The sequence below is a fragment of the Vulpes vulpes genome, chromosome 8 (assembly GCF_048418805.1).
Source record: "Vulpes vulpes isolate BD-2025 chromosome 8, VulVul3, whole genome shotgun sequence".
Lineage (NCBI taxonomy): Eukaryota > Metazoa > Chordata > Mammalia > Carnivora > Canidae > Vulpes > Vulpes vulpes.
This window is the reverse complement of record NC_132787.1, coordinates 60,047,653-60,073,944: the sequence shown is the minus strand read 5'-3', so window position 1 is coordinate 60,073,944 and position 26,292 is coordinate 60,047,653. Positions and strand designations below refer to the sequence as shown.

General features: G+C 42.0%; 2 protein-coding genes across 12 annotated transcripts in view; both read left to right on the top strand.

The window, feature by feature from the left end:
• The window catches only part of HIPK1 (homeodomain interacting protein kinase 1), a 51,404-nt gene extending 30,005 nt beyond the window's left edge, over window positions 1-21,399 (top strand). For 4 of the 11 annotated variants that reach the window (XM_025994608.2, XM_072766835.1, XM_072766831.1 and 1 more), the window contains 11 exons: window positions 617-801; window positions 1,112-1,274; window positions 2,568-2,793; window positions 6,608-6,729; window positions 7,621-7,755; window positions 10,369-10,511; window positions 10,909-11,091; window positions 11,599-11,802; window positions 13,414-13,655; window positions 15,300-15,430; window positions 16,551-21,399. In XM_025994608.2, the coding sequence (XP_025850393.1) occupies window positions 617-801; window positions 1,112-1,274; window positions 2,568-2,793; window positions 6,608-6,729; window positions 7,621-7,755; window positions 10,369-10,511; window positions 10,909-11,091; window positions 11,599-11,802; window positions 13,414-13,655; window positions 15,300-15,430; window positions 16,551-17,039 (2,223 nt within the window). In that variant the 3' untranslated portion in view covers window positions 17,040-21,399. Of the gene's footprint in view, window positions 1-616; window positions 802-1,111; window positions 1,275-2,567; window positions 2,794-6,607; window positions 6,730-7,620; window positions 7,756-10,368; window positions 10,512-10,908; window positions 11,092-11,598; window positions 11,803-13,413; window positions 13,656-15,299; window positions 15,431-16,129; window positions 16,236-16,550 lie in introns of all 11 variants that reach the window. The other 7 variants (XM_025994613.2, XM_072766837.1, XM_072766836.1 and 4 more) reach the window with 3 other exon arrangements.
• Window positions 21,400-21,497: 98 nt separating this feature from the next.
• Window positions 21,498-25,894, top strand: OLFML3 (olfactomedin like 3). Its single transcript, XM_025994614.2, has 3 exons — window positions 21,498-23,277; window positions 24,014-24,299; window positions 24,610-25,894. The coding sequence occupies exons 1-3, from the start codon at window positions 23,161-23,163 to the stop codon at window positions 25,428-25,430; spliced, it is 1,224 nt and encodes a 407-aa protein (XP_025850399.1). The 5' UTR covers window positions 21,498-23,160; the 3' UTR covers window positions 25,431-25,894.
• The last annotated feature ends 398 nt before the right edge of the window (window positions 25,895-26,292 follow it).

The window sequence follows — 26,292 nt, the reverse complement described above, 5'->3', positions numbered from 1 at the left end:
ATTAGTTATATTAAAAAATAGATTTAATCTGTTATCTTCTAGTCTGCTTTCATTTTTTAGAGAAAAAAGTTCATTAATATTCTGCCATGTATTAAAAGAACATTTGAATCCTAACCAAGGATACTTGTAGAATTATCTGTTTCTCCCTTACATTTGATTAACTGGTCTTGTTACCTGTCACTATTTTGAAATATTGTTTATGAAGCTTTCTTTCCTGTCTTTTCTCTGCTAAATAAAGACATAAGAACTTAATTGAGTGCTTATTATGTTCCAAACTCTGTCTAAACACTTTTTACTTAACTATATCATTTAATCTTTTCAACAATAGAAATTATAATATTTAAGTAATAATAATTGCTTTTGCTTAACTTGTTCATCCAAATTTTGAGTGAAAAGACTTCATTCAGCTTTATTCTGCCACAAATTCTACCAAACTGAAGATTTTAATTAGCATAAGAAGAGCTTCCACTTGTGAAAATGATTATACTATAATTAAAAAGAATTTCCTCAGGTTTTTCTCTTGAGATCTATGTCTGTCTATCTGTTATGCAGATGTTTAGTGTCAGCTTTAAAGGTTAAGTGATGAAGTATAATATTTCTAAATTTTCCTTGGAAGGTAAATATGTCCACAGATTTGGAGGGAACAGATATGTTGGCAGAGAAGGCAGATCGAAGAGAATACATTGATCTGTTAAAAAAAATGCTAACAATTGATGCAGATAAGAGAATTACTCCTCTGAAAACTCTTAACCATCAGTTTGTGACAATGACTCACCTTCTGGATTTTCCACATAGCAATCAGTGAGTATGTTCTGGGCATTTGCCATGGTGTGGTTCTCTGTTGAGTTACCATCTTATAGCTCAGTGGGATGATCATATAAGCAGCAACCTTGGTACTTTGCATATTTGGCTCACTGATGCTTTCCTTTCTCATTGAAAAATCATGAGACTTAAGATATATATTTTTTCTCTTTATGGTTATAAAAACTCTTGATTCATTTTATCTGAATACTCTTGGGGGAAAAATGTTGATCTGTATTCATCTTGAGTTATTTGTTATCTCTTTAAATCTCAGTATTCATTTTACTGAAACTTTAATCTCTTTTTTCAGTGTTAAGTCTTGCTTTCAGAATATGGAGATCTGCAAGCGGAGGGTTCACATGTATGATACAGTGAGTCAGATCAAGAGTCCCTTTACTACTCATGTTGCCCCAAATACAAGCACAAATCTAACCATGAGCTTCAGCAACCAGCTTAATACAGTGCACAATCAGGTATTCAGTAAATGATTTTGGAAACTAAAAACCTAAGTGGGGTAGAGAGTAGTAAGAGTACAGGTTGGGATAAAGAAACCAGTCTTTGCTTTGGTGACCTTGTTGCTTCTCACATTTTTTACATGACAAAAGTGATGGAAGACCAAGTAGACTGATGATACCTACCAGTCATGTGCTACCGAAAATTAAATACAAAGACCTAATCCAGGCTTTCAGTCTTAGCATAGTCCCATAAACAGACTATAGCTATTGTACTACTTATCACTGTTAGTTGTACTGACTTTAGCCACTAACTTTCTCTGTTGGAAAGATTTTATATATCTCATTACATGTGCTGAAAGGAGTTTCCAGTAATTTTTTTCTTAAAGATTTTATTTATTTATTCATGAGAGACACAGAGGGGGCAGGTAGAGACACAGGCAGAGGGAGTAGCAAGCTCCCTGCAAGGAGCCCAATGCAGGACTCGAACTCGGACCCTAGGATCATGCCCTGAGACAAAGGCAGACGCTCAGCTGCTGAGCCACCCAGGCGTCCCTCTCGTAATTTTTTTCTATACTGTACATTAGATCCTCAGAACTTATTTATCTCGTAACTGCAAGTTTGTACCCTTTGACGATCTTCACCTATTTTCTCTCCCACCTGTTGTCCTGTTCCTAGCAACTACCAATCTGCTCACTGTTTCTAAAAGTTCAGTTTGGTGTTTCCAATAACTAACTTGAAGAGTAGTTTTGGGGCAGCCCAGGTGGCTCAGCGGTTTAGTGCCACCTTCAGCCCAGGGCCTGATCCTGGAGACCCAGGATCGAGTCCTGCATTAGGCTCCCTGCATGGAGCCTGCTTCTCCCTCTGCCTGTGTCTCTGCCCCCACCCCCAGTCTCTCATGAATAAATAAATACATTTTTTTTTTTTAAAAAGTAGTTTTGCATTTGTTTGCCAAATGGAATATTTACATTTGTTATTGAAAATGTGAGCTTTCTAATTTCTTAGCCAGGACTACTTTTAAAATGAGATTTGGTGGTATCTCACATCCAGCAACTTTTTCGCACAGAAAGAAAGATGAGGCTGTCCTTAGTCAGTGTAGGACAATTTTTTAATTCTTTGTTTTCTTATTCAACCTTATAATATACCTTAAATTTGGAGATTGGGAAAATTTCTTAAGCAGAGAATTATTTCAGGGATAGTTAATACTTAATTTCAAAACTCTGTTTTAAGATTTTCTGGATGGATTCTGCATGTGTAAAAATACTGTTCTTTACACTTTATACCAGTGTACAACTATAATCTTTTTGTTTTTAGGCCAGTGTTCTAGCTTCCAGTTCTACTGCAGCAGCTGCTACACTTTCTCTGGCTAATTCAGATGTCTCACTGCTAAACTACCAGTCGGCTCTGTACCCATCATCTGCAGCACCAGTTCCTGGAGTTGCCCAGCAGGGCGTATCCTTGCAGCCTGGAACCACTCAAATTTGTACTCAGACAGATCCATTCCAACAAACATTTATAGTATGTCCACCTGCTTTTCAGAGTAAGTGGGGAAACATCTGTATTAAATGGTATCATATCAGACCTACAAATCTTGCTTTAGGTAGTTCCTTAGTGTAGGTATCTAGCTGTTAAGTTTTGATCTCTGACAACTTTAAATTCTGTCTCTGAATATGAAGATAACTGAAATTAACAAAGTGGGTTTACCCTTTTTACATTGGTAATTTATCTAATTATGATATTGACACATTAGGGGAGTTCAGTGAACATTTTCATATTTGAACTGCCCTAGTGTCAATTTCTTGCCCACTGAGACCTTGTACCAGTGTCCTATACCTTGTTTAAGCATGTATTTATCAATATGCAGAAATACTAAGCTTGAAGAAATTTGTTGTAAACAAATTCTATATTGATTCTTATTTCCTATATCATTCCATTATTAGATAAAATTAGCATTCCAAATAAAAGGTAATTTTATTCTAAAATGTAAAAAAATTATACTTAAGGATATAGAAACCTCATGAATTATATCCAAAAATAAAGATTATTGTTTATTGAACTGAAAAATTCTATAAGCTGAGGTATTTGTGTGGGGAGTGCATTAAAATTATCTGCTTCAGCTTATGAATCATATTGTTCCTGCAAACTCCTATCCGCAAAGGAACAGAATAGCTGAAGAAGGAGGCTCTGACCCCATGTGTTGCAATAAGATTTAAATTTTCACCTTCCCATCCTTCCTCATTTTTTTCATTGTTGTTCTATAATTGAGTCTATCCAGTTCCTTTTTTCCAAAATATGGGAAATGTGTTTATTGATACGGTGAACCATTTAAAAGCTTAAATTATTTTAAGGATAAATCCTGACAACACACTTGACTTTCCCAACGGAAAGTCAGCATTAGTACTTTGTGGTAATAAATTAGGACTTAGTTGTGTCATAGCACTTTAAATAGAAGCAGGTAGCATTTTTATCTTTTTACTTTAGTTACTTATTGACTGTGACTCTCTTGTTTGGTTTCTGACAGAGTCGGAGCAAGCAGAAGGAAAAGAGGGGCTAGGGGAGACTGAGAGATTACCGGGAGGACAGGAGAGCAATAGCGATGTAAACCAGGGAGAAACCACAGGGAGAGCGGAGGAGCAGATTCAAAACCCGTAAATGCAAATTTAGCCTAACTTACCAAATTATTTTCTGCGTCTGCTACATAATAGTAAATTCTATACCTTTGGGTTGTTATATGTTGAGTGATTCTTCTACTGAATTTAGCAAACCAGCCACCCACCTCCCCCTCACCTTTTCCAAAGTGAGTCTCATGGGAACAGTTTTCATATGTGGGACTCAGAAGTCTTTTGCTGCTTCTTGGGATATTTACGAGAGGAGGCAGAACATTTTAGTTCCTTTAATAAAACAAAAGGTAGATTCGATGTAGAGGGGGAAAGTGGTGTAACTCCTTTTGGTATAATTAGATAAGTGTAAGTTTGGGAAAATTTTTTTCTAATTAGGAAGTCTGAATAACCTGAGGAGCTAGAGCAAATCATAAAATTTCCAGACAAAAGGGAGTTTTTAAATTAAGGTAATGCGGATGCAAATAGCTCTTATGTACACACCAGATAATGTTCTGTTTCTACAAGTATTAATTCATCTTCACAAACAACCCTAGGAAGTGGGCAATGTCATTATGCCCAATGTCATTCTGTCCCATTATAGGTGAGAAAATGGAATGATTCTCTCATCTACCCAAAGTTTTAATAACTAGTTAGTGGTAGAACAGGGATTTGAACCCAGGCAGTGGGATTCATGGCTTATGGATTTTGAAATATTCTGTACCACCTCTTAGTATTTAAACTTAGCTGTAAAGAGTTGTCAGTTGATTTGCCAGCCACAGCCATATGCTGGTTTCTGCCCAGCAGTCGGCTATTCCAGGTTGCCTTCTTTTCTTTCACCATCTGCTTTTTTACAATATACTATATACTTAGAGGAAAAATGACGACCCTCATCAATTAGACAGTTTTACTCTTCTTTCCATACTACCATGGTGTTTTTTTTTTTTTTTTTAAACAGGTTGTATTCAACAACAACAAAAGCAAAGCAAAACTTTGAATCATTTTGTAGTTCAGGGTTTAGGGAGAACCTTCCAAAAGTGTTGCCTTTTGTTAATCTTTGTTTCCACTTATAGTTCCCTGAAGAAGCAAGTTTTAAACTAGCTTAACTGCTGTGGCTTAGCCTAAATTAGGAAAGCAATCTAATGCTTATTTAGTTACATTTGTAGGTCAGTACTATAAATACTACTTTCTATACTATTCCAGTTGACCAAAATAGATACACAGTTTGCTCAGTGGTAATGATTTTATTCTGTTACTTTGTCCCCTTTTACTTCATTATCCTGGAACTTATAGGTGAACCTTTATCATGAACATTTCTTTCTAAATTTTACCTGCCTTTGCCCTTTGTTCCTGCCCACTTATAGGAGGCTATTATAGTAATGTTGTCTTGTAGTTGGCCATGTGTCCTGGGAATTTAGACAAGAATTTTGATGTTGTTTAGCTATCTTATTAGATAGCATTGCCTTATGGCTGGCAGATTTTTTGATTTGGATATCTGGATTTATTACTTTTTTTTTTTAATATATAAATGGCACTTCTGAAAAGTTATTGTTAGAGTATTTTAATTCTGATTTTACTAGTGTCTCTTACTTTGTGTATTTTTGGATTGTGTTTTCCAGTATGACATCTTACTGCTAAGATACTTGCAAATCACTGAAATGGAAAATTGGGAGACTTGCTGAAAAGTACAGTATTAGAGATTAGGAGTTATGCTTATTTGCTATCTCCATAGTAATATTAAGAGAAATTAGTTGGTGATAGCTTAAGAAGTGTCACTGAAGAAATATTCTAATTAAAATAAAATGTATCCCCACTTTACAAAACTGTAGGCATTAGTGAATTAGAGAAACTTCTGTTAGTAGATAATAGAAGCTTAAATTCTCCACATTGAAGGTTTTGATAGGACAGGTTTAAAAGAAAGCTTTGAAATCTCTCAAGTCTTGGCAAAAAGGAGAACTATCTTAAGCCCCTCTTTTCCCCAGAATAAGAAATTCCTATTTGCAGGGAATGCAAATATGCATTTGTGCCCAGAGCAAGGCAGCAAAAAAATTCCCGATTTTTTTTTTTTTAGTTGTCCATTAGTTGCAAAAGAGCCTTGTTAGAAAGCTGTCAATGGCAAAGGCAGATTCCTAAAGTAAATAGAAAAAAGCGTTTCTATAAACAAATATATCTACTTTTTAAATATTTTTATCCTGGGTTATAATTTCTTCAGTTCACATGGTAGGTAAAACGTACAGTTTGTAAATTTTTTGAGGAGTAGGGTAAAACATCTTAAAATATTCTGAAGGTATATGATGATTTTTCTTAACTAATTAAGAATCATAATTTAATGAAAAGTTATATTTTCAAGTCTTTGCTTTTAGTAGATTATGTGTAAAAATATTTTTTTTCCTCCTAATGGATTAAAAGGTGAATGTAACTTAGTAAGTGTTAAGTTTGTTTGCTTTTGCATATGCTATTAATGGGGGAATGGGATGGGTGCTATAAGTGTTGCAAGATAAAAAATTTTTTAGAATTCCCTTAACTGTCCCTTCTTGTATCAGACATCTTTCCATGAATTTAACCTCAAAGGAACCAAACCACTCTCCCTTTTCTTAACTCCCTAGACTTCTAGGAAATGCCTTTGTCTTACACATCTAAAACTAACCTGGGTGGTCGATTATTTGAACAGAAAAGCTAAAAACAACAACAAAAAAAATAAACAAACAATACTGCTGACCTAACAAAGCAATTTAACTGTGTTGTTGTTTTCTACAGCTGGGTTACAAGCAACAACAAAACATTCTGGATTCCCTGTGAGGATGGATAATGCTGTGCCAATTGTACCCCAGGCGCCAGCTGCTCAGCCACTACAAATACAGTCAGGAGTTCTTACGCAGGTAAAAGCCATAACAATTTGGATACTCAGTATCACTGAAACACTATTGAGATGCAGATATTTTGTCCTGGAAGATGGTATTTGCTTTGACCATAATATCTTTCTTGGTCATGATTCAGTGGACTTAAAATGAAACATCTATAGTTGAATGATTCCTCATTCCTAATACTATTACAATTTTTGCCAATGTCTTCCTTAGACTTACTTACAGGAATAAATACCCAGACCTTGAGTCATTGTGTTTTGAGTAAACTTACTCAGACTTTGTGAGATGAAGTTAATTTTTCATACACATGTAACAACATTTTGATTCTAAAGATATTCCCCTTTTGTTCCATTTAGTGTCCCCTTTGCTCACTTTCAGAATGACATCATGGCAGAGAGGCTGGATCATATCAGGATGCCTCTTCAAGTATTACATTCCTTCACTCTGTGTGTTTAAGCTATAGAAAGCCTTAAAACTTTCTAGTAGCCATGGGACATGCAACCAAGATGGGCAAGAAAATCGTGAAAGACTCAAATAAGCAACAGATACTATGTTTTCAATTCTATGTGTAAATGTTTGTGGCCCATGACACAGAGGAAATTTGGAAGTCCAAAACTCTTCTTTTGTGAGTAGGAAGAAGAGGAATTCTTACATGCCTTTGTTAACTGAGTTTTGTAGAACCGATCTTCTGAATCTGGCCCAAGAAGGATTCCTATCCTTTATCGCTTTAGGCCTTGACATTTGACCTAGTGAGCTGATGCCTGTGCAGAGTTGAAGGGGAAAGTTGTGTTTGGTGATACAAAATTACTACTTGTTGGTAATATCTTGGGGGGATTGAGAACCCTTCTGAATCCAGATAACCTGCTTCCGTGTTTGTTTCACTCACCTGCCTAATCTACGTTGCAGGGAAGCTGTACACCACTAATGGTAGCAACTCTCCACCCTCAAGTAGCCACCATCACACCGCAGTATGCGGTGCCCTTTACTCTGAGCTGCGCAGCCGGCCGGCCGGCGCTGGTTGAACAGACTGCCGCTGTACTGGTAATTCCCTCACTTGATTGTGTTACTAACGGAGTTTCTTTGGTTTCTTTCTTTTTTATTTTTTCCTGTTTGTTTCTGTTCTGTTTTCTTCTGGTTTTCTCATTTTTCAAAAGAAAAAAAATTTTTTAACTTAGTCTTTGCAGAGGGCATGGAAGCATGTGCCATCTTGTGGCTGTGTTCTTGCTACATTTTTAATGTCTCATCGTTTTCCTCCCCAACATTTGCTGAAGCACTGTTTGATATTCAGTGTGGCTCTGTAAGGAGCCAGATCGCTTTATTCTTCTTTGGCAGCCTAGTGTGATAAAAGCTCTTGGTGTAGTCTCAGAAGAACTTCAACACTGTTATCTGTTTTCTGCCCTTTTACCCTCTGATCCTTGAGAATGAAGGAAATGGCCTTTAGTTTGGCTCTGCTACAGGTATCCGGATGGCCAAAATTTGAACTCCTTGGCAAGTTAGCTTCCTTCTTTATTTGCTATTTTAATCTTCTAAAATTTTTGTACATGTAGAAATGTTTAAGATGCTCTTAATTTACTACTTTATCAGCTGATGTTAACTTTCCTTCTCTGAACACATGAAGGTAACTCTTTTCGCCATTCATGATCGATGGCAGCTTATATCTTCCATTTAAAGATGTTCCATTTAGAATCTTTTTAGATCATATTTCATGTGTTGGTTGAGATTAAAGGTGAACTCATTTTTAGGGGTTTATGGAGAAATTAATGACTTTACAAATAGGTCTTTATACAAAGGTGAAAAAATATGGCCAAAAACCTTTATGTAAATGCAATACCTTTGTTACTGCAAGTCCTGGGGAAAAGTTATTAAATACAGCAGCAAATATAATACTATGGGGCTTAGAGATAGGAAAAACAAATAGGACTTCAGGGTGTGTTTCAGGATTTGTACCCTTCAGAGTGGTCTTTGGATGTGTTTTGGTTTATATGGGGGAGTTAGAATTGTTTATTGGACATCCCAGCATTTCGTTATTTGAAATTTAAAGTTAGAAAAACCTTATTGATACTATCGAATACTGATATCTACATCTTTCAAAGTGGCTTTACATTTCTTTTGTTGTTTCTCAAGGACTCATGTGAGTGTAAACACTTCCAGAAACATACTTTGGTTGTTGGAATTTGTTTGGTTTTAGTTTAAAAGTCTTCGTCAACCTCCAGATTAATTATATCCTAAGCATAAAACCTGAGTGCGAGGGAGTCAGATACATTTCCAAACTTGATTGATCCAAGCCACTGGTTTTAACTTGCTCACCTAGAGTTTTGAGAATGTTAGTTGAAACTTCTCCTTTGCTGCTTCTCTTAAGTTTGCACTAGTCATTTGCTAAGCTTTGCATATTTTTGTTCTTCCTCTGTCAAAACAGTTCGTCGCTTGGAACGCCAGATTTCTGCCTCACGTTGGAATGTTATTTCTTGCTCTGTATTAAACTACATGCTTTGTCTTGTGCAGGTGTTGGCTTATGGAAAGACGCATGGTGTGACTTAACATACTTCTCTTATTTTTTGTTTTGTTTTATTTTGTTTTAAATTCTGCTTATGGTAGCAGACGTGTTTGCAGTTTCTCTGCTTTGAAGGCTTCTTGTTTGGAACCGGTATTTGTAACAAGTGGATCTGTTACTTGCAGAAATATTTTTAAAACAGTGTGTTGATGGCCTTGCAGTTTGAAATTCAAGAAAGAACCATATGTACCCAAGCATTGTAGGTGATTGTACTGTAGAATTTAAGTTTAAAAAGGAAACTTTCAAATCTGTTCCCATTTTTTTAGAAAATGCCAGAATTTCTCTAAGAAGTTCAGAAAACATATTTGTTGCTATCTACTGCAAGCGCTTGTTAAAAACTAGAAATGATGTATTTTCTTGTAGTGATTAGTTCTTATGTTGAAGTATGTTTCTATAAATGATACATTAAACAGTATATTTTAGGTAACTATTAAAAGCAAAATATGGTGCTCCCTGCATCTATTATGGAAATATTTTACTTACTGCCTTATTTCATTCTATCATATGGCTATATATGTTGAAGTTAGCTCTCTCTTGCTGACATAAGCTTGTTTGCCAAAGGATTTTGGCCTTTGGTCATCCACATCTGGTTCTGTGTTCCAAGTTCTACCCTTTTAAAAAGGCACAATTCTCCCCTTTGTTTTATGGGTTGAACTGACCTGATGTCTTAACTGATTGGCACTTAAATTTTAAAATTCCTATTTTTAATCTCAAGGGAGCTAGCTGTCTTAACTCTTTCTAGGGATATTTTTAGAATCATTGCAAAAATGAAACTCCATCATTTAACCAGAGCTTACCTCTGAACTTTCAGACTCCTTGACTCTACAGTATATTACAGAAACTCTTAACCACAGGGATCTTCTTTTCTTTAATACCCTGGTGGTCATGTTAAAGAGGTGGCTGACAGAAAGCAGCATGTTATCTTTCCCTGTTTGTAAGACTTGTAACCTTGAGCCCCTCTGACTTTTCGTTTTTTGATCTCTGCAAGTTAACAATCTACGGGCAACTTCTCTTAAGATATGAATTTTTCTTTCATCTGAGAAACAAAAGAAAAAGCCAAGAATGAGTCAAGTCTGGTTCTTTTTGTGTGTCTTTCCTTACAGCAGGCTTGGCCTGGAGGAACCCAACAAATTCTCCTGCCTTCAACTTGGCAACAGTTGCCTGGGGTAGCTCTCCACAACTCTGTCCAGCCCACAGCAGTGATTCCAGAGGCCATGGGCAGTGGCCAGCAGCTCACAGACTGGAGGCAAGTACCCAGTGTTCTTCTCTGGGAGATTTGCAAGGACAGATCCCTTATGGCAGGAGTGTTTGATGATTTGGTCAGACTGGGAAGAAAATGAAGGAAAGGAGAGATGCATCTTTGTTTCAGATTCTTTAAGAAAAGAATCCTTATTAGACTAGGAGATGGAGTAATGAGAAAATTTTGAATATAGGAAAACAGTAGGTTCTGAGATCGGGAATCATTTATTTCAGATTTAAAGAAAGTCTTATTAGTCAATTAGAAACTATAGCCTTGTATAATCCAGGTGCCCAATTTAAAATGTAGCTCTATTTGGTTGTTTCATTGCTTTTGATACCTTTTCGGTCCTATTTCCCCAGTGGTTGAAGTATTCAGTCTTCTCTGTGTCTTTCCATTGAAACAGGAATGCCCATTCTCATGGTAGCCAGTACAGCACCATCATGCAGCAGCCCTCCTTGCTGACTAACCATGTGACACTGGCCACTGCTCAGCCCCTGAATGTTGGTGTTGCCCATGTTGTCAGACAACAGCAATCCAGTTCTCTCCCTTCCAAGAAGAATAAGCAGTCTGCTCCAGTCTCTTCAAAGTAAGTCTCTGCTAGAACTGGTAGATAAAACTGCCAGTTTGGGAAAGATGTTGCCAGCATTTAAAGTGCCATGGTATAGATTTTTGGTGTGAAGCAGCAAGTGGCTGCCGAATTGAGGAGGAGCTAACCTTTTCTGAGACTTGGGCATGCATACCAGGTGTGTCCTGGTTATGTACATCCTTTCTCTCTGCTGCTCCTTTGAATCCAGGGCATCTTTATGCCAATGTTGTTATTTCTCTGCCCACATTACAGAGTGAAATTTAACCGTGGAGTAATGGGCATACAAAAATAAAATTTATGTTGTATTTTAGAGTTCTTGTCCCTGGTGGAAACTGTGGCTAGCACGACTAGTTTATTATTTATTGGAACTTCTATAGTTATAGTGTATTGGCTTAATGATTAGGTAAAAATGAATTAAAGAACAAGCTGGAAAGAGTTCTGGGGAAAAGATGGATGGTTTGGGGGGCCAAGGACTGAGCGGTCTTTCCTTGTGACCTTTTTCTACAGGTCTTCTCTGGACGTTCTGCCTTCTCAAGTCTATTCTCTGGTTGGGAGCAGTCCCCTCCGTACCACATCTTATAATTCCCTAGTTCCTGTCCCAGATCAGCATCAGCCAATCATCATTCCAGATACTCCCAGCCCTCCTGTGAGTGTCATCACCATCCGCAGTGACACTGATGAGGAAGAGGACAACAAGTATAAGCCTAGCAGGTAAGATAGGTGAATGACCCACTGGTTCCTTGGCTCCTACCCTTAAGCTTAGACTCTTGGTTTAGGCAAGTGGTGCAGTTTGGGCTGTGACAGGAAGGACTGAGAAATGGTATTTTTGGAAGCATGGTCTTGGATGCGTGAGACAGAACACTCAAGTTTCCACAACTGAGCATCATGTTAAATCATCAGTCTTTTCAGATACATTAGCTAGAAGGGGGTTGGATATTAAGCTGTTTAATATTCAGCTGCTTTGCCTTGGAATGCACATTATACCACAGACATGATTCCTTGCCTTTAAGGACCTTTAGAGTCTGAAAATAGATGCCGTAGCAGAAGCATATAAACAGCAATTAATTGGAACAAGTCAGTAGTCAGGAGATTATTTGTAATTTCTTAATCTGCAAAGGCCTCTTTGGAAGAGGTGCAACTTCTTTTTCTTCTGCTTTGTGGTCTGAAATTTGAGGAATGTAAGTATCAAAGAATGTCCTTTTATCTCAGCACCTTAATCCAAGTTCTTAACTGGGTAGTTAACCTAGAGAGAGTGGATACATTTAAGAACTGTTACATACACCTCTCTCTTAGTGCTAACATAGTCAATTGCTTTGATTATGCTGTGTTGTATTCTTCACTGGGCCTTTGTGTTAGGCATAAAGAAGACGGAATAACCCCATGTTTTTTTTTTTTTTTTAATAACCCCATGTTTACCTGAGGAGGTAGTTACTATGTTTATTTTGTTTGAATTAATCTAAAAGTGAATTTGTAGTCTCAGATTCACACATGACAGTAACTAAGAAACCATGCAGTTTTATATAAATGAAGTTTAATGAACTGAAAGAGTAAATTTAGAATGAAGTACTTTAAAAGAGCTACTTACAAATGGTATTTACAGTTAACAAGATGGTATTTACAAATGGGATGTAGACTTTGAAACTAAGTCTTAAAAGTGGTTTCTGAACTGATTTGGGGAAGAGAAAAGGTAAACTTTCCAGTGAGGAAAAGTGACCACGTAGTAGCTAAAATTATGTAATCAGCAGGATTGCTTTGACTGAAGCCAATTCTTTCCAAAACTCGGGAAAAATTAAAGTTAGGAGGTGGAGTTTAGTTTGTAAAGGAACATAAAAAAAAAAAAAAGTATGGCAAGTTTGATTAGACATAATAAGGAACTGTTTCTAGTCTAGCAGGATGATATGGGGAAAAAGTAGTTCTTGAAGAATACTACTGAAATAACCGTGAGTGGAAATGGCGGAGAGGCACCGTAGAAGAGCTGTTAGAGGTGTGCATCTGGCATGGTTCTGTCCTGGCTCTGAGTACTGTCTTCACCACTTACCACTTGTGTGACCTTGGCCAAGTGTCTTAATCTTCCTGTGCTTCAGCATCCTCATCTGCAAAATGCAGGTGGTAGTACCTACTTCATAGAAGTGTTGTGAGGATTTGGTGAGACATATGTGGAGTGTAAGAATAGTGCCTGACGCATAATAAGCACTCAGAAGTTCACCGCTGCTAGTATTATTCTGTCGCTGTCATTATCCTTGTAATCATGGGAGGACCAGAGAGCATCAAAGAAACATTGCTAAACAGGAGTTGAATTTTCACGTATTTTCTTCTCTTCAGCTCTGGCCTGAAGGCAAGGTCAAATGTCATCAGTTATGTCACTGTCAATGACTCTCCAGACTCTGACTCTTCCTTGAGCAGCCCATATTCCACTGATACCCTGAGTGCTCTCCGGGGCAATAGTGGATCCCTTGTGGAGGGGCCCAGCAGAGTTGTGGGGGATGGCGCTAGCACCCGCACCATCATTGTGCCTCCACTGAAAACTCAGCTTGGTGACTGCACAGTAGCAACCCAAGCCTCAGGTGAGCATCTTCACAGCCACAGGTGAATTCTGTGTTGATGAGTATAACCTTAATATGTTGCTAATCTACTTATGCCAGTGGTAGCAACCAGTTACTTAATCCCAGAAATCCATTCCTTGTGATGTGAAATTATTTTTGGTGATCAGTTTATCTTACTATGTTTATTTTGTTTGGATTAATCTAAAAGTGAATTTGTAGTCTCAGAAATAATCTGTTGATGGGAGAAGGCAGACGAGCTGTCATATGGCAGGGAGAATTAGCAGGCCACTGTTTTTTTTTTTTTTTTGTCACAGCCGATTCAAATTTGACAATCCAGGGTGAACAGGAACTGATAATATTAAAAATGACTGCAAACATTTTTATCTTTGTTTTTGTTTGGAAAACAAGATATACTTAGATCTTTTCTTACCCAGTGTCATAGCATTGATACTTTCATGGTTTTATTATCAACCTAAAGACCTCCATCTTTTTTGCTGTTAAATGTTGGATTTAGGCTCCCTAGTTATCAGGTAATGCTAGTTGCAGTAACAAGCCCCAGATCTCCCTGGCTTGACATAATAGAAGTTCATTCCTTACTCACTTCCCAGTGCTAGTGCTCCTACTTGGTGGGCCTGCAGTGAGTGAAGGATCAGAGCCCAGGAATCCTCAGTCTCCAGTGAGATAGGGAAAGAGTTTGGGGAGGGACACACATTTCTTTACCTCTTAAGCCCTGGAAACAGTGCAAACTAATTCCGTGCCCCACCAAGAGGTTTGGGGGCCCAGGAAACAGAGTCCTTATCTAAGGCAGTTGTTTTCCAGTGGCAGCTCTTATACATTTAAGGAGGGGAGCATGAATTGGTGTCTGTGCTATACTTAAATTAGTTAGTCTTTTACTCTGAATTATGTTACTGCCAGAGACACGAACAGAGTTCTGATTTCAGGGTATCATTAAACTTCGGTACGGTTCCTCCATCAGAAGTAGGCAGCTGTCCCATTGCAGGCAAGGCAGAACTTCCTGACTACTGGCCATGCTACTGGCGAGTGTTATTAGGAGCTCTGTCCACCATGGGGTCCAAGGAAGATTGGCTACTCCACAGATCATTGAATAAATGCTTCTGTTTTCCTAGTGGGACCACAGAAGGAAGCAAAATTTTGAAATTGATCCTGCTTATGTCCAACTACCCTGCAGTTTCTTAGAACCTGAAGATAGTGCCCAAAAAGATCTAATTTTGCCTTCTTTTAAAGCCCCTTTGAAACCTCAGTGTCCTCTAAGGATCACCAACATCTTCCTCAGCTTCCCATTGTCATGTCTATACTTGTTTAACCCTTTCCCACATAAAACCCTAGGGTCCCTGGGGATGGGGACTATGTCCTACTGGTGTTTGTATTTCTAGTAGTGTCTTACACATTACAGGAGACTAGATTTACTAAAGTGAAGGAAAAAAGACTCTTTTTGAAGATCATTTTTGGAGCTTTGTAGTAAGACAGAAAAGTAGGTTCTGCAGTGTTTGTTCCTCTGCTGTAAATGTAATTAAAGAAATAAGATACACATGAAACCTCACCTCTTTCTTGCAAACCTCATGCAAATGTGGACTGATGAATATGCCGCCATCTGAGATTTAACTGAGGCCACTCCTAACTGACTATGGTCTGACCCTTCTTTAGGTCTCCTGAGCAGTAAGACCAAGCCAGTGGCCTCAGTGAGTGGGCAGTCATCTGGATGCTGTATCACCCCCACAGGGTATCGAGTTCCACGCGGGGGGACCAGCGCAGCACAGCCACTCAACCTTAGCCAGGTAAGCGCTAGGGGCTGCTGCCTTCTGTTTGGGGCCCTCCCTACTGTCACTTTCTGGAGAACCCTGCTTCTGGCTGGACTGCTGAATAAAGCCAAATGAAGCCCCTTTTGTGTCAGACAGTTTGGTGTTCTGTGGCCTGCGTCATATCTGCATGTACTGTGACCTTTTATTCCCTCTGTAAGAGTGTTGAGGATGCACATTCCAAGTTTTCCATCAGATTTCCCTAGTCTGTCCTGGAAGATTAGAGAAATGTCTGGAATTTAGAAAGAGTCATGGATGCTTTAGTCCCTCCCTGCCTGCTTCTGTACCACCACATGAGACCTCTTCCTTTATCTCCCAGGTCATAAATAACCTAAGTCTCACCCTGATTACCTGAGGCAAGAAACAGTACAAAGTTTTGTGGCCACTTCACCAACTGGTTCTAGTGTTCTGTGTTGGCTTGAGTCTGGGATTTCCGCCCCCCCCCCCCACACCACTATGAGATCTGATGGGGTGGGGAGGGACACTATTCTCTTTCTAAAGGGGGCAAACTATTCACTCTTTCTTCAGCTAAAATTCTGGTGCTTGTATGATATCTACCAGGAGTAAGAAAGTGTAAACATGAGGGTGTAACTGTGAGTGTGCACGCGTGTGTGTATGTATGTGAAAGAAAGCACATGCAAGTGCAAGTGTAAATTCGAGTTAGTGCATGTGTTTTAGGCTCCACAAGTCAAGAGGGATATGAAGAACTTAGAGGAAAACAAAAGAAAACAATGGCAAGAAAGAAAGGTTAGGAAAAATTCAAATTCCCTGGCGCCAGAATAGGGTGAGTTGAGTCAACAGTTACTAACTTGCAGGAGTGGGTAACCCTGTGAACTCTTGATTCCCCCCCACCCCTCCCTTCCCTTGCCACTGTCATACTTCAGAGCAAACTGCTGCTCTCTGGGCTGGGTTAGGATCTGTTCTACCAAGAGGTGGAGGGATGGAGGCTGACTTCTGACAGCATTGCCAGCCTGGGAGCTTCTGTGCTGTTGCAGCCCAGGAGCAGTACAGGTTAGAACCTCAACTCTCAACTTGGCCTTGGGTGCCCCCTGGACTAGCATGGCCTCCAGGCTCCTCACTCCCTTCTTACTCCTTCCAGAACCAGCAGTCATCGTCAGCGCCGACCTCACAGGAGAGAAGCAGCAACCCTGCCCCCCGCAGGCAGCAGGCGTTTGTGGCCCCGCTCTCCCAAGCCCCCTACACCTTCCAGCACGGCAGCCCACTCCACTCGACGGGGCACCCACACCTGGCCCCAGCCCCCGCTCACCTGCCAAGCCAGCCTCACCTGTATACGTATGCTGCCCCCACCTCCGCTGCTGCATTGGGCTCCACCAGCTCCATTGCTCATCTCTTCTCCCCCCAGGGCTCCTCAAGGCATGCTGCAGCCTACAGCACCCACCCCAGCACCCTGGTGCACCAGGTCCCTGTCAGTGTTGGGCCCAGCCTGCTCACTTCAGCCAGTGTGGCCCCTGCTCAGTACCAACACCAGTTTGCCACCCAGTCCTACATCGGGTCTTCCCGAGGCTCAACAATTTACACTGGATACCCACTGAGTCCTACCAAGATCAGCCAGTATTCCTATTTGTAGTTGGTGAGCAGAGGGAGGAGGGGTCATGGCTGCCTGTTCCTGGCCCTGAGTTCTTAATGACACACGATGATGAGCTCCTCCCATAAGCCCCTCCAGAAACTCCTTAGCCAGCAACTTGTCCTGTAGGGGCCCACTGAAGCAGAAGGTTTTTCTCTGGGGAACCTGTCTTAGTGTTGACTGCATTGTTGTAGTCTCCCAAAGTCTGCCCTATTTTTTAATTCCTTATTTTTGTGACAGCATTTTTGGTATTTGGAAGAGTTGAGATGCCCATCTTCTGCAGTTACCAAGGAAGAGAGATCGTTATGAAGTTACCCTTTAAAAAATATTTTCTCTCTGACTTGAGTTCTATAAATGTTTTTAAAACCAAGTGAAGCCCCCTCTTTACTTAACTTTGTTTTATTGTAATTGCTGGTCAGAGGAAAAATGCTGATAGAAGGACTTGAAATCTGGTAACAAGTGAGAAAAGAAAAATAATCACTCTTCTGTTTGTTTAAAAACCAAGACTTAATTGCCTATTTTAAGAGCAGCTTACACAAGTCTGTATTTGACTATCAGGCATTTCTCCTCAAAATCTTATCTTTCTTTATGGGACTTTAGACTTACAGTGTTTTAGTTTTGTTTTTGTGTCATGTTATACTTACTGGGCAATTGTTATTTTAGCAAAACTGGTTATAAACTGCTCTGTGTTACTCTCGGGATTCTCTCAGTTGCTCCTGTGTTTATTATAAAGTAGTGTTAAAAAGGCAGCTCACCATTTGCTGGTAACTTAGTGTGAGAGAATCTATATCTACCATGTAAGCACTAGGTATTCTTTTTAAATGAAGTACCATGCATTCTTCTTAAGTTATTTTTAAAAGTCTTTGTCTCTGTTTCAGCTTAAATTTTATTATTGGAAAAGCCATTAAGGTGGTTATTATTTTATGGTGGTGGTTGTCTTATTATACGCAATATCTCTTTGTATTATGCGATACTGATATTGATGAGCTTTGTCTAAAGGTTGTTGGCATTGGTGAGCTTTGCCTAAAGATTAATATGAATTTTCAATAATACACCTCTCTCTCTCTCTCTCTCTCTCTCTCTCTTTGCCTCATCTCTCCCTTCTGTTCTATGTGATTTATCTGGGGAGAAAGCAAAAGGATCTGAAACCAGATAAGAACTTTGTGTATAGCTTTTATACTCTAAAGTAGCTTCCTTTGTATGCCAGCAGCAAACTGAATGCTCTCTTATTAAGACTTATACAATAAGTGCATGTAGGAATTGCAAAAAATATTTTAAAAATTTATTACTGAATTTAAAAATATTTTAGAAGTTTTGTAATGGTGGTGTTTTAATATTTTGCATAATTAAATATGTACATATTGATTAGAAAAATATAACAAGCAATTTTTCCTGCTAACCCCAAATGTTATTTGTAATCAAATGTGTAGTGATTACACTTGAATTGTGTATTTAGTGTGTATCTGATCCTCCAGTGTTACCCCGGAGATGGAATGGATGTCTCCATTGTATTTAAACCAAAATGAACTGATACTTGTTGGAATGTATGTGAACTAATTGCAATTATATTAGAGCATATTACTGTAGTGTTGAATGAGCAGGGGCATTGCCTGCAAGGAGAGGAGACCCTTGGAATTGTTTTGCACAGGTGTGTCTGGTGAGGAGTTGTTCAGTGTGTGTCTCTTCTTCCCTTTCTCCTCCTTCCCTTATTGTAGTGCCTTATATGATAATGTAGTGGTTCATAGAGTTTACAGTGAGCTTGCCTTAGGATGGACCCCACGCTGTTCACTGGGATTTAGCAGAACAGGATCAGTAGCTGTGCCATGTAAATGCATTGTTGTCAGTTTCCCTGCCAAGACTGAAAAATAAAAACAGCAGCTTTTCTCCTTTACCACCACCTCTACCCCTTTCCAGTCTGGAATCTCAGCTGAGTTCTCACAGAAGCATTTCCCCCATTTGGCTCTCTCACGGTGCATTGCTACCTTGCTTCTGTGAGAATTTGGGAAGCAGGTAGGAGGAGTCAAGCCAGTATGAAATATGTGTTTTTTTTCTTTTTCTTCTTCTTTTTTTAAGTATGTGCAATCACCTTTTAGAATGAGATTTTTTTCCCCCTTTTCCCATGTGGCAGTCCTTCCTGCAAATAGTTGACATTCCTAGTAAAATATTTGCTTGTTGAAAAAAAAACCCATAACAGATCTGTTTATACCAAAGAGCCTGTTGTATTGCTTACCATGTCCCCATACTATGAGGAGGAGTTTTGTGATGCCGCTGGTGACAGGGAACTCAAAGGTTTCTGAGCCGGTGAAGAATATTAAAAAGGAACCAAAACCTATCGAGTCATCAGGCTTTGGAGGTTTCTTTTTAACAACTTGAGTATTCTTGGGGCTGTGAAATTGTCCTTGTACTCTCAGCTCCTGCATGGATCTGGGTCAAGTGGAGGGTACTGGGGATGGGGATGTTCCTGCCCATAAAAGATTTGGGGGAAGAAAGTTAACTCTAAGATATAGAAGTGTTCCATCTGAATTGAAAATTCTGTTATTTGAGGGCTAAGTCTAGGACTGGTTCTTTGTAGAGATGGCGTCAAGGAGGTGCAGGATGGAGATGGGAGATTTCATGGAGCCTGGTCAGCCAGCTCTGTACTGGGTTGAACACCGAGGAGCTGTCAAGGTATTTGGAGTTTCTTCATTGTAAAGAGTAAGGGCTTCCACGATGGGGCAGATAGTCAGTACAGCCTACCAGGAACATGTTGGTGTTTTCTGCTTTTCTTTCTTTCTTTTTTTTTGAGGAGTGGTGGTGGTGGTGGTGGGGTTATTCTCTTGAGTTGTGTTTGCACTGTTATATTGGTGAAGATACCCAAGCAGTTTTTATAGTTTCTGTCACTGGTGTTACATAGTTTTTCTGGTCTGCGTGTGTGATCTTTGTGTTTCCTCATTTGCTGAGTGTATTTTTATTTTCTTGCTCAAAGGCAGACCTAAGTTTCCAGGAGAAACATTTCATTGTTCCTCTTTCCTCTACAAGGGATAAGATTTGTTGTTTCTGTAACAAATGAGATGCAGGGAAAATATACAAAACACTCCACTCCTGCCCCGCCCTGTCCAGTAAGTAGATACCACTTAAGATGCGAGTCTTACTAACTTCATGGGGAAAAGACAATACCAAGAGCGTGTATTGTTATTTTAATCACCTGACTAGCAATGTGTGGCTTTAAGAATTTTAGAAGTTTTCAGCCTTAGTCTGCAAATTGGCATTTCAAATTTACCGAGGTAAAAATCTGTGTCCGCTGAATTTTTATGTGCTCCATGTGGCTTTAGATTCTGTCCCTGGGGTTTAACATTGCTGGCCCTGACAGGATGGGGGAAGCCCTGCAAACTCAGCCAGTGGCCTAGCCTCAGACCAGCTTAAGGCTTTACGTCCTTTCAGAACTTGCGTTTCCAGCTTCTCCCCTGCAGGGTTGAGAGAGAAAGCGGGGAAGGTTTAAGTACAGCCACTCTGGGCTCCTGGGCAACTTGATCACTCCAGAGTTTGAAGAGCCCGCAGGAGGGAATACTGCTGTCAGTACTCAGCTCAGATACCAGCCCCAGGAATAAGAACTCCATTTCAAACAGTTCTGGCCATCCATCGTCCTCCACTAGAGGGGCTCAGCTTGACTGCCCTTAGCCAGGCAAGCACAGTAATGTGTGTTTTATTCAGCATTATTATGCAAAAACCCACTGGTTAGGTTGGTTTGTTTTAGGATAGGAAATGAAATTGCCTCTCAGTGACAGGAATGGCCCAAGCCTGCTTCCTATTTTAGTTTTTGGTTTATTTTATTTTTTTAAACTGATGGATGGTGCAGCATGTCTACATGGTTGTTTGTTGCTAAACTTTATATAATGTGTGGTTTTGATTCAGCTTGAAAAATAATCTCACTACATGTAGCAGTACATTATATGTACATTATATGTAATGTTAGTATTTCTGCTTTGAATCCTTGATATTGCAATGGAATTCCAACTTTATTAAATGTATTTGATATGCTAGTTATTGTGTGCGATTTAAACTTTTTTTGCTTTCTCCCTTTTCTGGTTGTGCGCTTCCTTTTACAACAAGCCTCTAGAAACAGTTTCTGAGAATTATTGAGCTATGTTTGTAATGCAGATGTACTTAGGGAGTATGTAAAATAATCATTTTAACAAAAGAAATAGATATTTAAAATTTAATACTAACTACGGGAAAAGGGTCCATTGTGTAAAACATAGTTTATCTTTGGATTCAATGTTTGTCTTTGGTTTTACAAAGTAGCTTGTATTTTCAGTATTTTCTACATAATATGGTAAAATGTAGAGCAATTGCAATGCATCAATAAAATGGGTAAATTTTCTGATTTATGTGGCTGTTTTTGACTTCTGTTGGAGGGTTGCAAAGAGGATCAACAAACGACATCTTTGGAGTGGCTAAATACATTGCATCTGAACATCAGTGGCGGGTTTCATACAAATCTCCACAGTGGAAATGAGTCGGGGTCGGTAGAACACACTCTCCAAGAATGGAGTGTCTGGACCCTAACTGAAGATCCTCTGGTCCTGGCTCTTTGAAAGAGGCAGAACTTGTGACCCAGAATAATTAAACTTTGTTTCCTTGCATGTTCTGCCGACCATCTGAAGTACTGTAATGAAAATGAGAATCACCACAGAAGATATTATTTTTCCCTTCTTTCAAGCTACATCGTTAGAAGCATAGGCCTTTTGGAGAAGGAGCCCTTCTCAAAAGATTTCTCTTGGTTCTAAAGTGAACAAAATTTCTCCTGATAAAGAATTAGAGATTTGTGTAGATGGATCACTGCAGGTCAATGAATAAAAGGTATACTGGTTTGACTTCTTTTGACACGTGTTTCCGGCCACATCTACCGTACCATGGCCATTAATTCATTGTGGGGTTCTGCGGTCGTGGTTGGGACATAGGAATGAGACACATTTAGAAACACTGTTTTGGACCATAACCAAGAGGAATGATCAGTAGGCTCTTCTCTCCCATTAGTAGGGAAGTCAGAACACATTTATTTTGATTCAGACTGCAACACATACATTTTTTCAGATTTGTTTTCCTAAATAAATGAACATGAAATGAGTGTGAACTCATGAACATCCCCCAGTTTTGCTAAGACAATATACTTAGAAGCACTTGGGTAAAAGAAAGCCAAGTAGAAAGGCTCTGCCATCAATCTCACTTCCAGGTAACCAAAAACTAATTTAACTTATCAATGATTTGGGGTTTTTTTGTTGTTATTTGTTTTTATTTTTATTTTTTTGTTGTTTTTTGTTGTTGTTTTTAAATCTCAGTTACATACTCTTCCTTAGGCTAAGCCAGAGAGAAATTGAAATAGCTCCTCAAGTACTTGGGTAGTCTGTGGGGAAATCTGTGTTTTCATGATAAAAAAGACTCCTGTAAATTCAATCTGCTTGGCTTGCTTTGTGGAAAATTTTCCTCAGGAGGTGAGATCTAAGTCTTGGTTTCCCCATAAGTCCTGAGATGACATCGCAAGGTGGCGCCAATGAGCTATAGAAAAAGGTAATGCAGACAGGACCGTGGTGATCTTTTCCCACCTCTTCCCCTCAAACCTCATCTTCCCTGCTTCCAGCTTACACTGAGCAAGGCAGAAAACAATTCATGCTACTATTGCTGGGAAAGGAAAAGACTAATGATGGGTGTTTCTTAAGCAGCCAGCGCTGGAAGGAAGCATGCATTCTCCTAAAACAGGAACAGAGTTTGCTGAGTGTACTCTGGGGCCGTGCCTCCTGCTGCTAGCTTCTTTTTCTGGGTGACTGCCCAGAAGGCCTCTGTCCTGGGGTTTCACCTCCTTCCCCTCTCCTGGGGAGCCTACAGCCTAGGCGGGAGGTGCTTATGGCTTCTGGCCGCTCTGCCATAGGGCCATCTGTGTTTAATCAATCCAGGCCGATGGGAGGGGGCGGGGGACCTAAAGAGCCTGTGAGAGCATTCCAGAGGAGTGAGAGAGACCCAAGATCCAGGACGAGAGGAGGGACCGCCCCCACCCCGCCTCCAAAGCTAAGTGGCGGGCTTAAGCGGGAAAGGCTCCTCGGACTGGCTTCTGCTCCTAATCCTACTCGGGGCCCCGTTCTCCGCTGCCATGGGGCCCTGCACGCCTCTCCTCACCATGTTACTTTTGTCATGGTGGCTGCGACCCCTTCAAGGACAGCAGCACCACCTCGTGGAGTACATGGAACGCCGACTAGCTGCCTTAGAGGTGAGTGGCTCCCTTTTCATCCTGGGCCAGGCTGGCTGGAAGGGCTCTACATCTCTTGTTGCTTCACCTAGAGTGTCAGGGATCTGGGGTGGGGATGACAAGGTGGGGCTCTGTGAGGCGCTACAGAACACTCTCACCTTTTACTAAGGGTATCCTCACGATTGCAATCGCAGCTCTTTCCCCACAGCCGCAGAGTGACTCCAGAACAAACAGGCCTTTCTATTTTACCCTGAGATCACATGGAATAAGGGGACAGGGGACAGGAGAGCTAGACAGAGTGGTAGGAAAGCCTCTCAGGATGAGCTGGTGATTCTGTGAGAGTTGGAAGTTCCCAGAGAGCTTGCAGCTTGCTTTTTATAAAGGTTTGAAGTCTGGGGCCTTCCCAAGTGGAAATCTGTGCACTCCCTAGTGGAGCACTGTATAATGGAGCAGAGACCCTTGACCAACCTCATGCACTTAGGCCGCCCCGGCGGCTTAGAGGATGGCCTCTGAGGTGAGGCTCAGGAGAACGTGGGCTGGAGGACAAGAACTGGGGATAGAAGCCTAGGTGATCTGTGCTGGGTTTTTTGCACATTTGGCATCTCTGGCATCTGGTTTCCTTTCAGTTGGAGATTGAAGGGGAGTGGATGCCTGGCTGAGTGTGTGCTTTCCCCCACTCTCCACTCCCTGGTCGGGCCTCTCCCTGCCTGAGAGTTGTGACCCTTCAGCCCCCTCCTGGCCCCCCCCATCCCTGCAGGAACGGCTGGCCCAATGCCAGGACCAAAGTAGCCGGCACGCTGCTGAGCTGAGGGACTTCAAGAACAAGATGCTGCCGCTGCTGGAGGTGGCCGAGAAGGAGCGCGAGGCCCTCAGGACTGAGGCTGACACTATCTCGGGGAGAGTAGACCGTCTGGAGCGGGAGGTTGACTATCTGGAGACCCAAAATCCAGCTCTACCCTGTGTGGAGGTTGACGAGAAGGTGACCGGAGGCCCCGGGATCAAAGGCAAGGGCAGAAGAAATGAGAAGTACGACATGCTGACAGGTAAGCAATCCAGCAATAGAGCCCTCACACTCTCAGAACCTGTGCTCTTCCTTGGTTCCTTCCCGGTCATTCTCCTCATCCCAGGCCACTTTGGTGCAGCCTCCTGGAATCTGTTTTAGGGGAATCTCTATAATGACAGGTCCATTGCAAGAGTTTCTGGGGTGCCCTTTCCCCTAGTCTCCTGTAGAGAGGAGGTGTCCACTGGCAGATGCCCTCTGTCCTCCAGATGGCCCCCTGGTGGGTTCCCCACAGTGGGCATCTAATTCCTGCCGGTATTGCCCTGTCCTGTGCTTTCCTCCCTCCCCACCAGACTGTGGCTACACGATCTCTCAGGTGAGATCGATGAAGATCCTGAAGCGGTTTGGTGGCCCAGCTGGTCTATGGACAAAGGATCCAATGGGGCCAACAGAGAAGATCTACGTATTGGATGGGACACAGAACGACACAGCCTTTGTCTTCCCAAGGTTGCGGGACTTCACCCTGGCCATGGCTGCCCGGAAAGCTTCCCGAGTCCGGGTGCCCTTCCCCTGGGTGGGCACCGGACAGCTGGTGTACGGGGGCTTTCTTTATTACGCCCGGAGGCCTCCCGGAGGACCCGGAGGGGGAGGGGACCTGGAGAACACGTTGCAACTCATCAAGTTCCACCTGGCCAACCGAACGGTGGTGGACAGCTCCGTGTTCCCCGCGGAGGGGCTGATCCCCCCATACGGGCTGACAGCCGACACCTACATTGACCTGGCCGCGGACGAGGAGGGCCTGTGGGCCGTCTACGCCACTCGGGAAGACGACAGGCACTTGTGTCTGGCTAAGTTAGACCCCCAGACTCTGGACACGGAGCAGCAGTGGGACACACCGTGTCCCCGAGAGAACGCCGAGGCTGCCTTTGTCATCTGCGGGACCCTGTACGTCGTCTATAACACCCGCCCTGCCAGCCGGGCCCGCATCCAATGCTCCTTTGATGCCAGCGGCACCCTGACCCCAGAGAGGGCAGCGCTCCCCTACTTCCCCCGCCGGTACGGGGCCCATGCCAGCCTCCGCTACAACCCCCGAGAGCGCCAGCTCTACGCCTGGGATGACGGCTACCAGATTGTCTATAAGCTGGAGATGCGAAGGAAAGAGGAAGAAGTCTGAGGACCCAGCTCTGGGTTTCGGATCCCTGTCACCTCCGCACATTTCTACCCCCATCACGTTTCCTGCTCCTCGTTGTCCAGATGTGGCAGGCCGCGGCTCTGCAGCCAGTGAAAGCCACCTCAAGGCCCCCCCGTTTCCTGTGGGACTTTAGGTCTTGAGAGCTCCTTTCCTAGCGGATAGAGGGAAAACCTTAAGTGTTCACTCCCCTCCTGCCCCAGGGCAGTGCCTTTCAGGCCGGCCAGTCGGAGGTCTCGCAGATCCACAGCTCTGGCCCTTGCAGGTGGGCAACCCCAGCAAAGGGGCAGCAGAGTATTTCCTGCCTCCGTGTTGGTAGGGGGCGGGGAGAGCGAGTTCCGGAGGAGGGAACCCTCACCTCTGGCTGCCCCTGAAGTGCCCGGAGAACCTGGGCTTCCTGCGCATCATTTTGTATTGCCGCCTTTTGCATTAAAAGGAAAATCCACTGCTCCCTGCCTGTGTGTGTCTGGGGTGCCCGCAGAGACGATTTCTCCCCGCGACCCTCAGTTTTCCTCCGCCGCCCCTTAGGCCACGTTAGGGACGCGCGGCTCTCCCGCTGGTGGGGCGGGGACTTTCTCGAGTTACAGGTTTCACCGCGAGGCGCCTGGGGAGGCCGGGCGGAGGGCTGCCCCCCCCCCGGGCCACCCTTGGCACCAGGACCCCAGCCGCCAGACTGCGGCCCAGGGGCGCGGCTCCCAATTCCGGTCCTCGGAGGTTTACGAACCGGCAAAATGGTACTAGTGGCCCTGGAAAGCAGTGTGAGGCCGCGAGCCCTGAACGCGCCTGGGGAGAGCTTGCAGCCTCAGTCTGCCCCGCCCCGCCCCCACGCCCCTCTCCAGCCTGGGGC

Excerpts from the sequence above, each read along its gene's own strand:
- OLFML3 (XM_025994614.2), top strand. The coding sequence starts at position 23,161 with ATGGGGCCCTGCACGCCTCTCCTCACCATGTTACTTTTGTCATGGTGG. Across the intron at positions 23,278-24,013 it reads GCCGACTAGCTGCCTTAGAG|GAACGGCTGGCCCAATGCCA; the intron begins GTGAGTGGCTCC and ends CCATCCCTGCAG. Across the intron at positions 24,300-24,609 it reads GAAGTACGACATGCTGACAG|ACTGTGGCTACACGATCTCT; the intron begins GTAAGCAATCCA and ends CCTCCCCACCAG.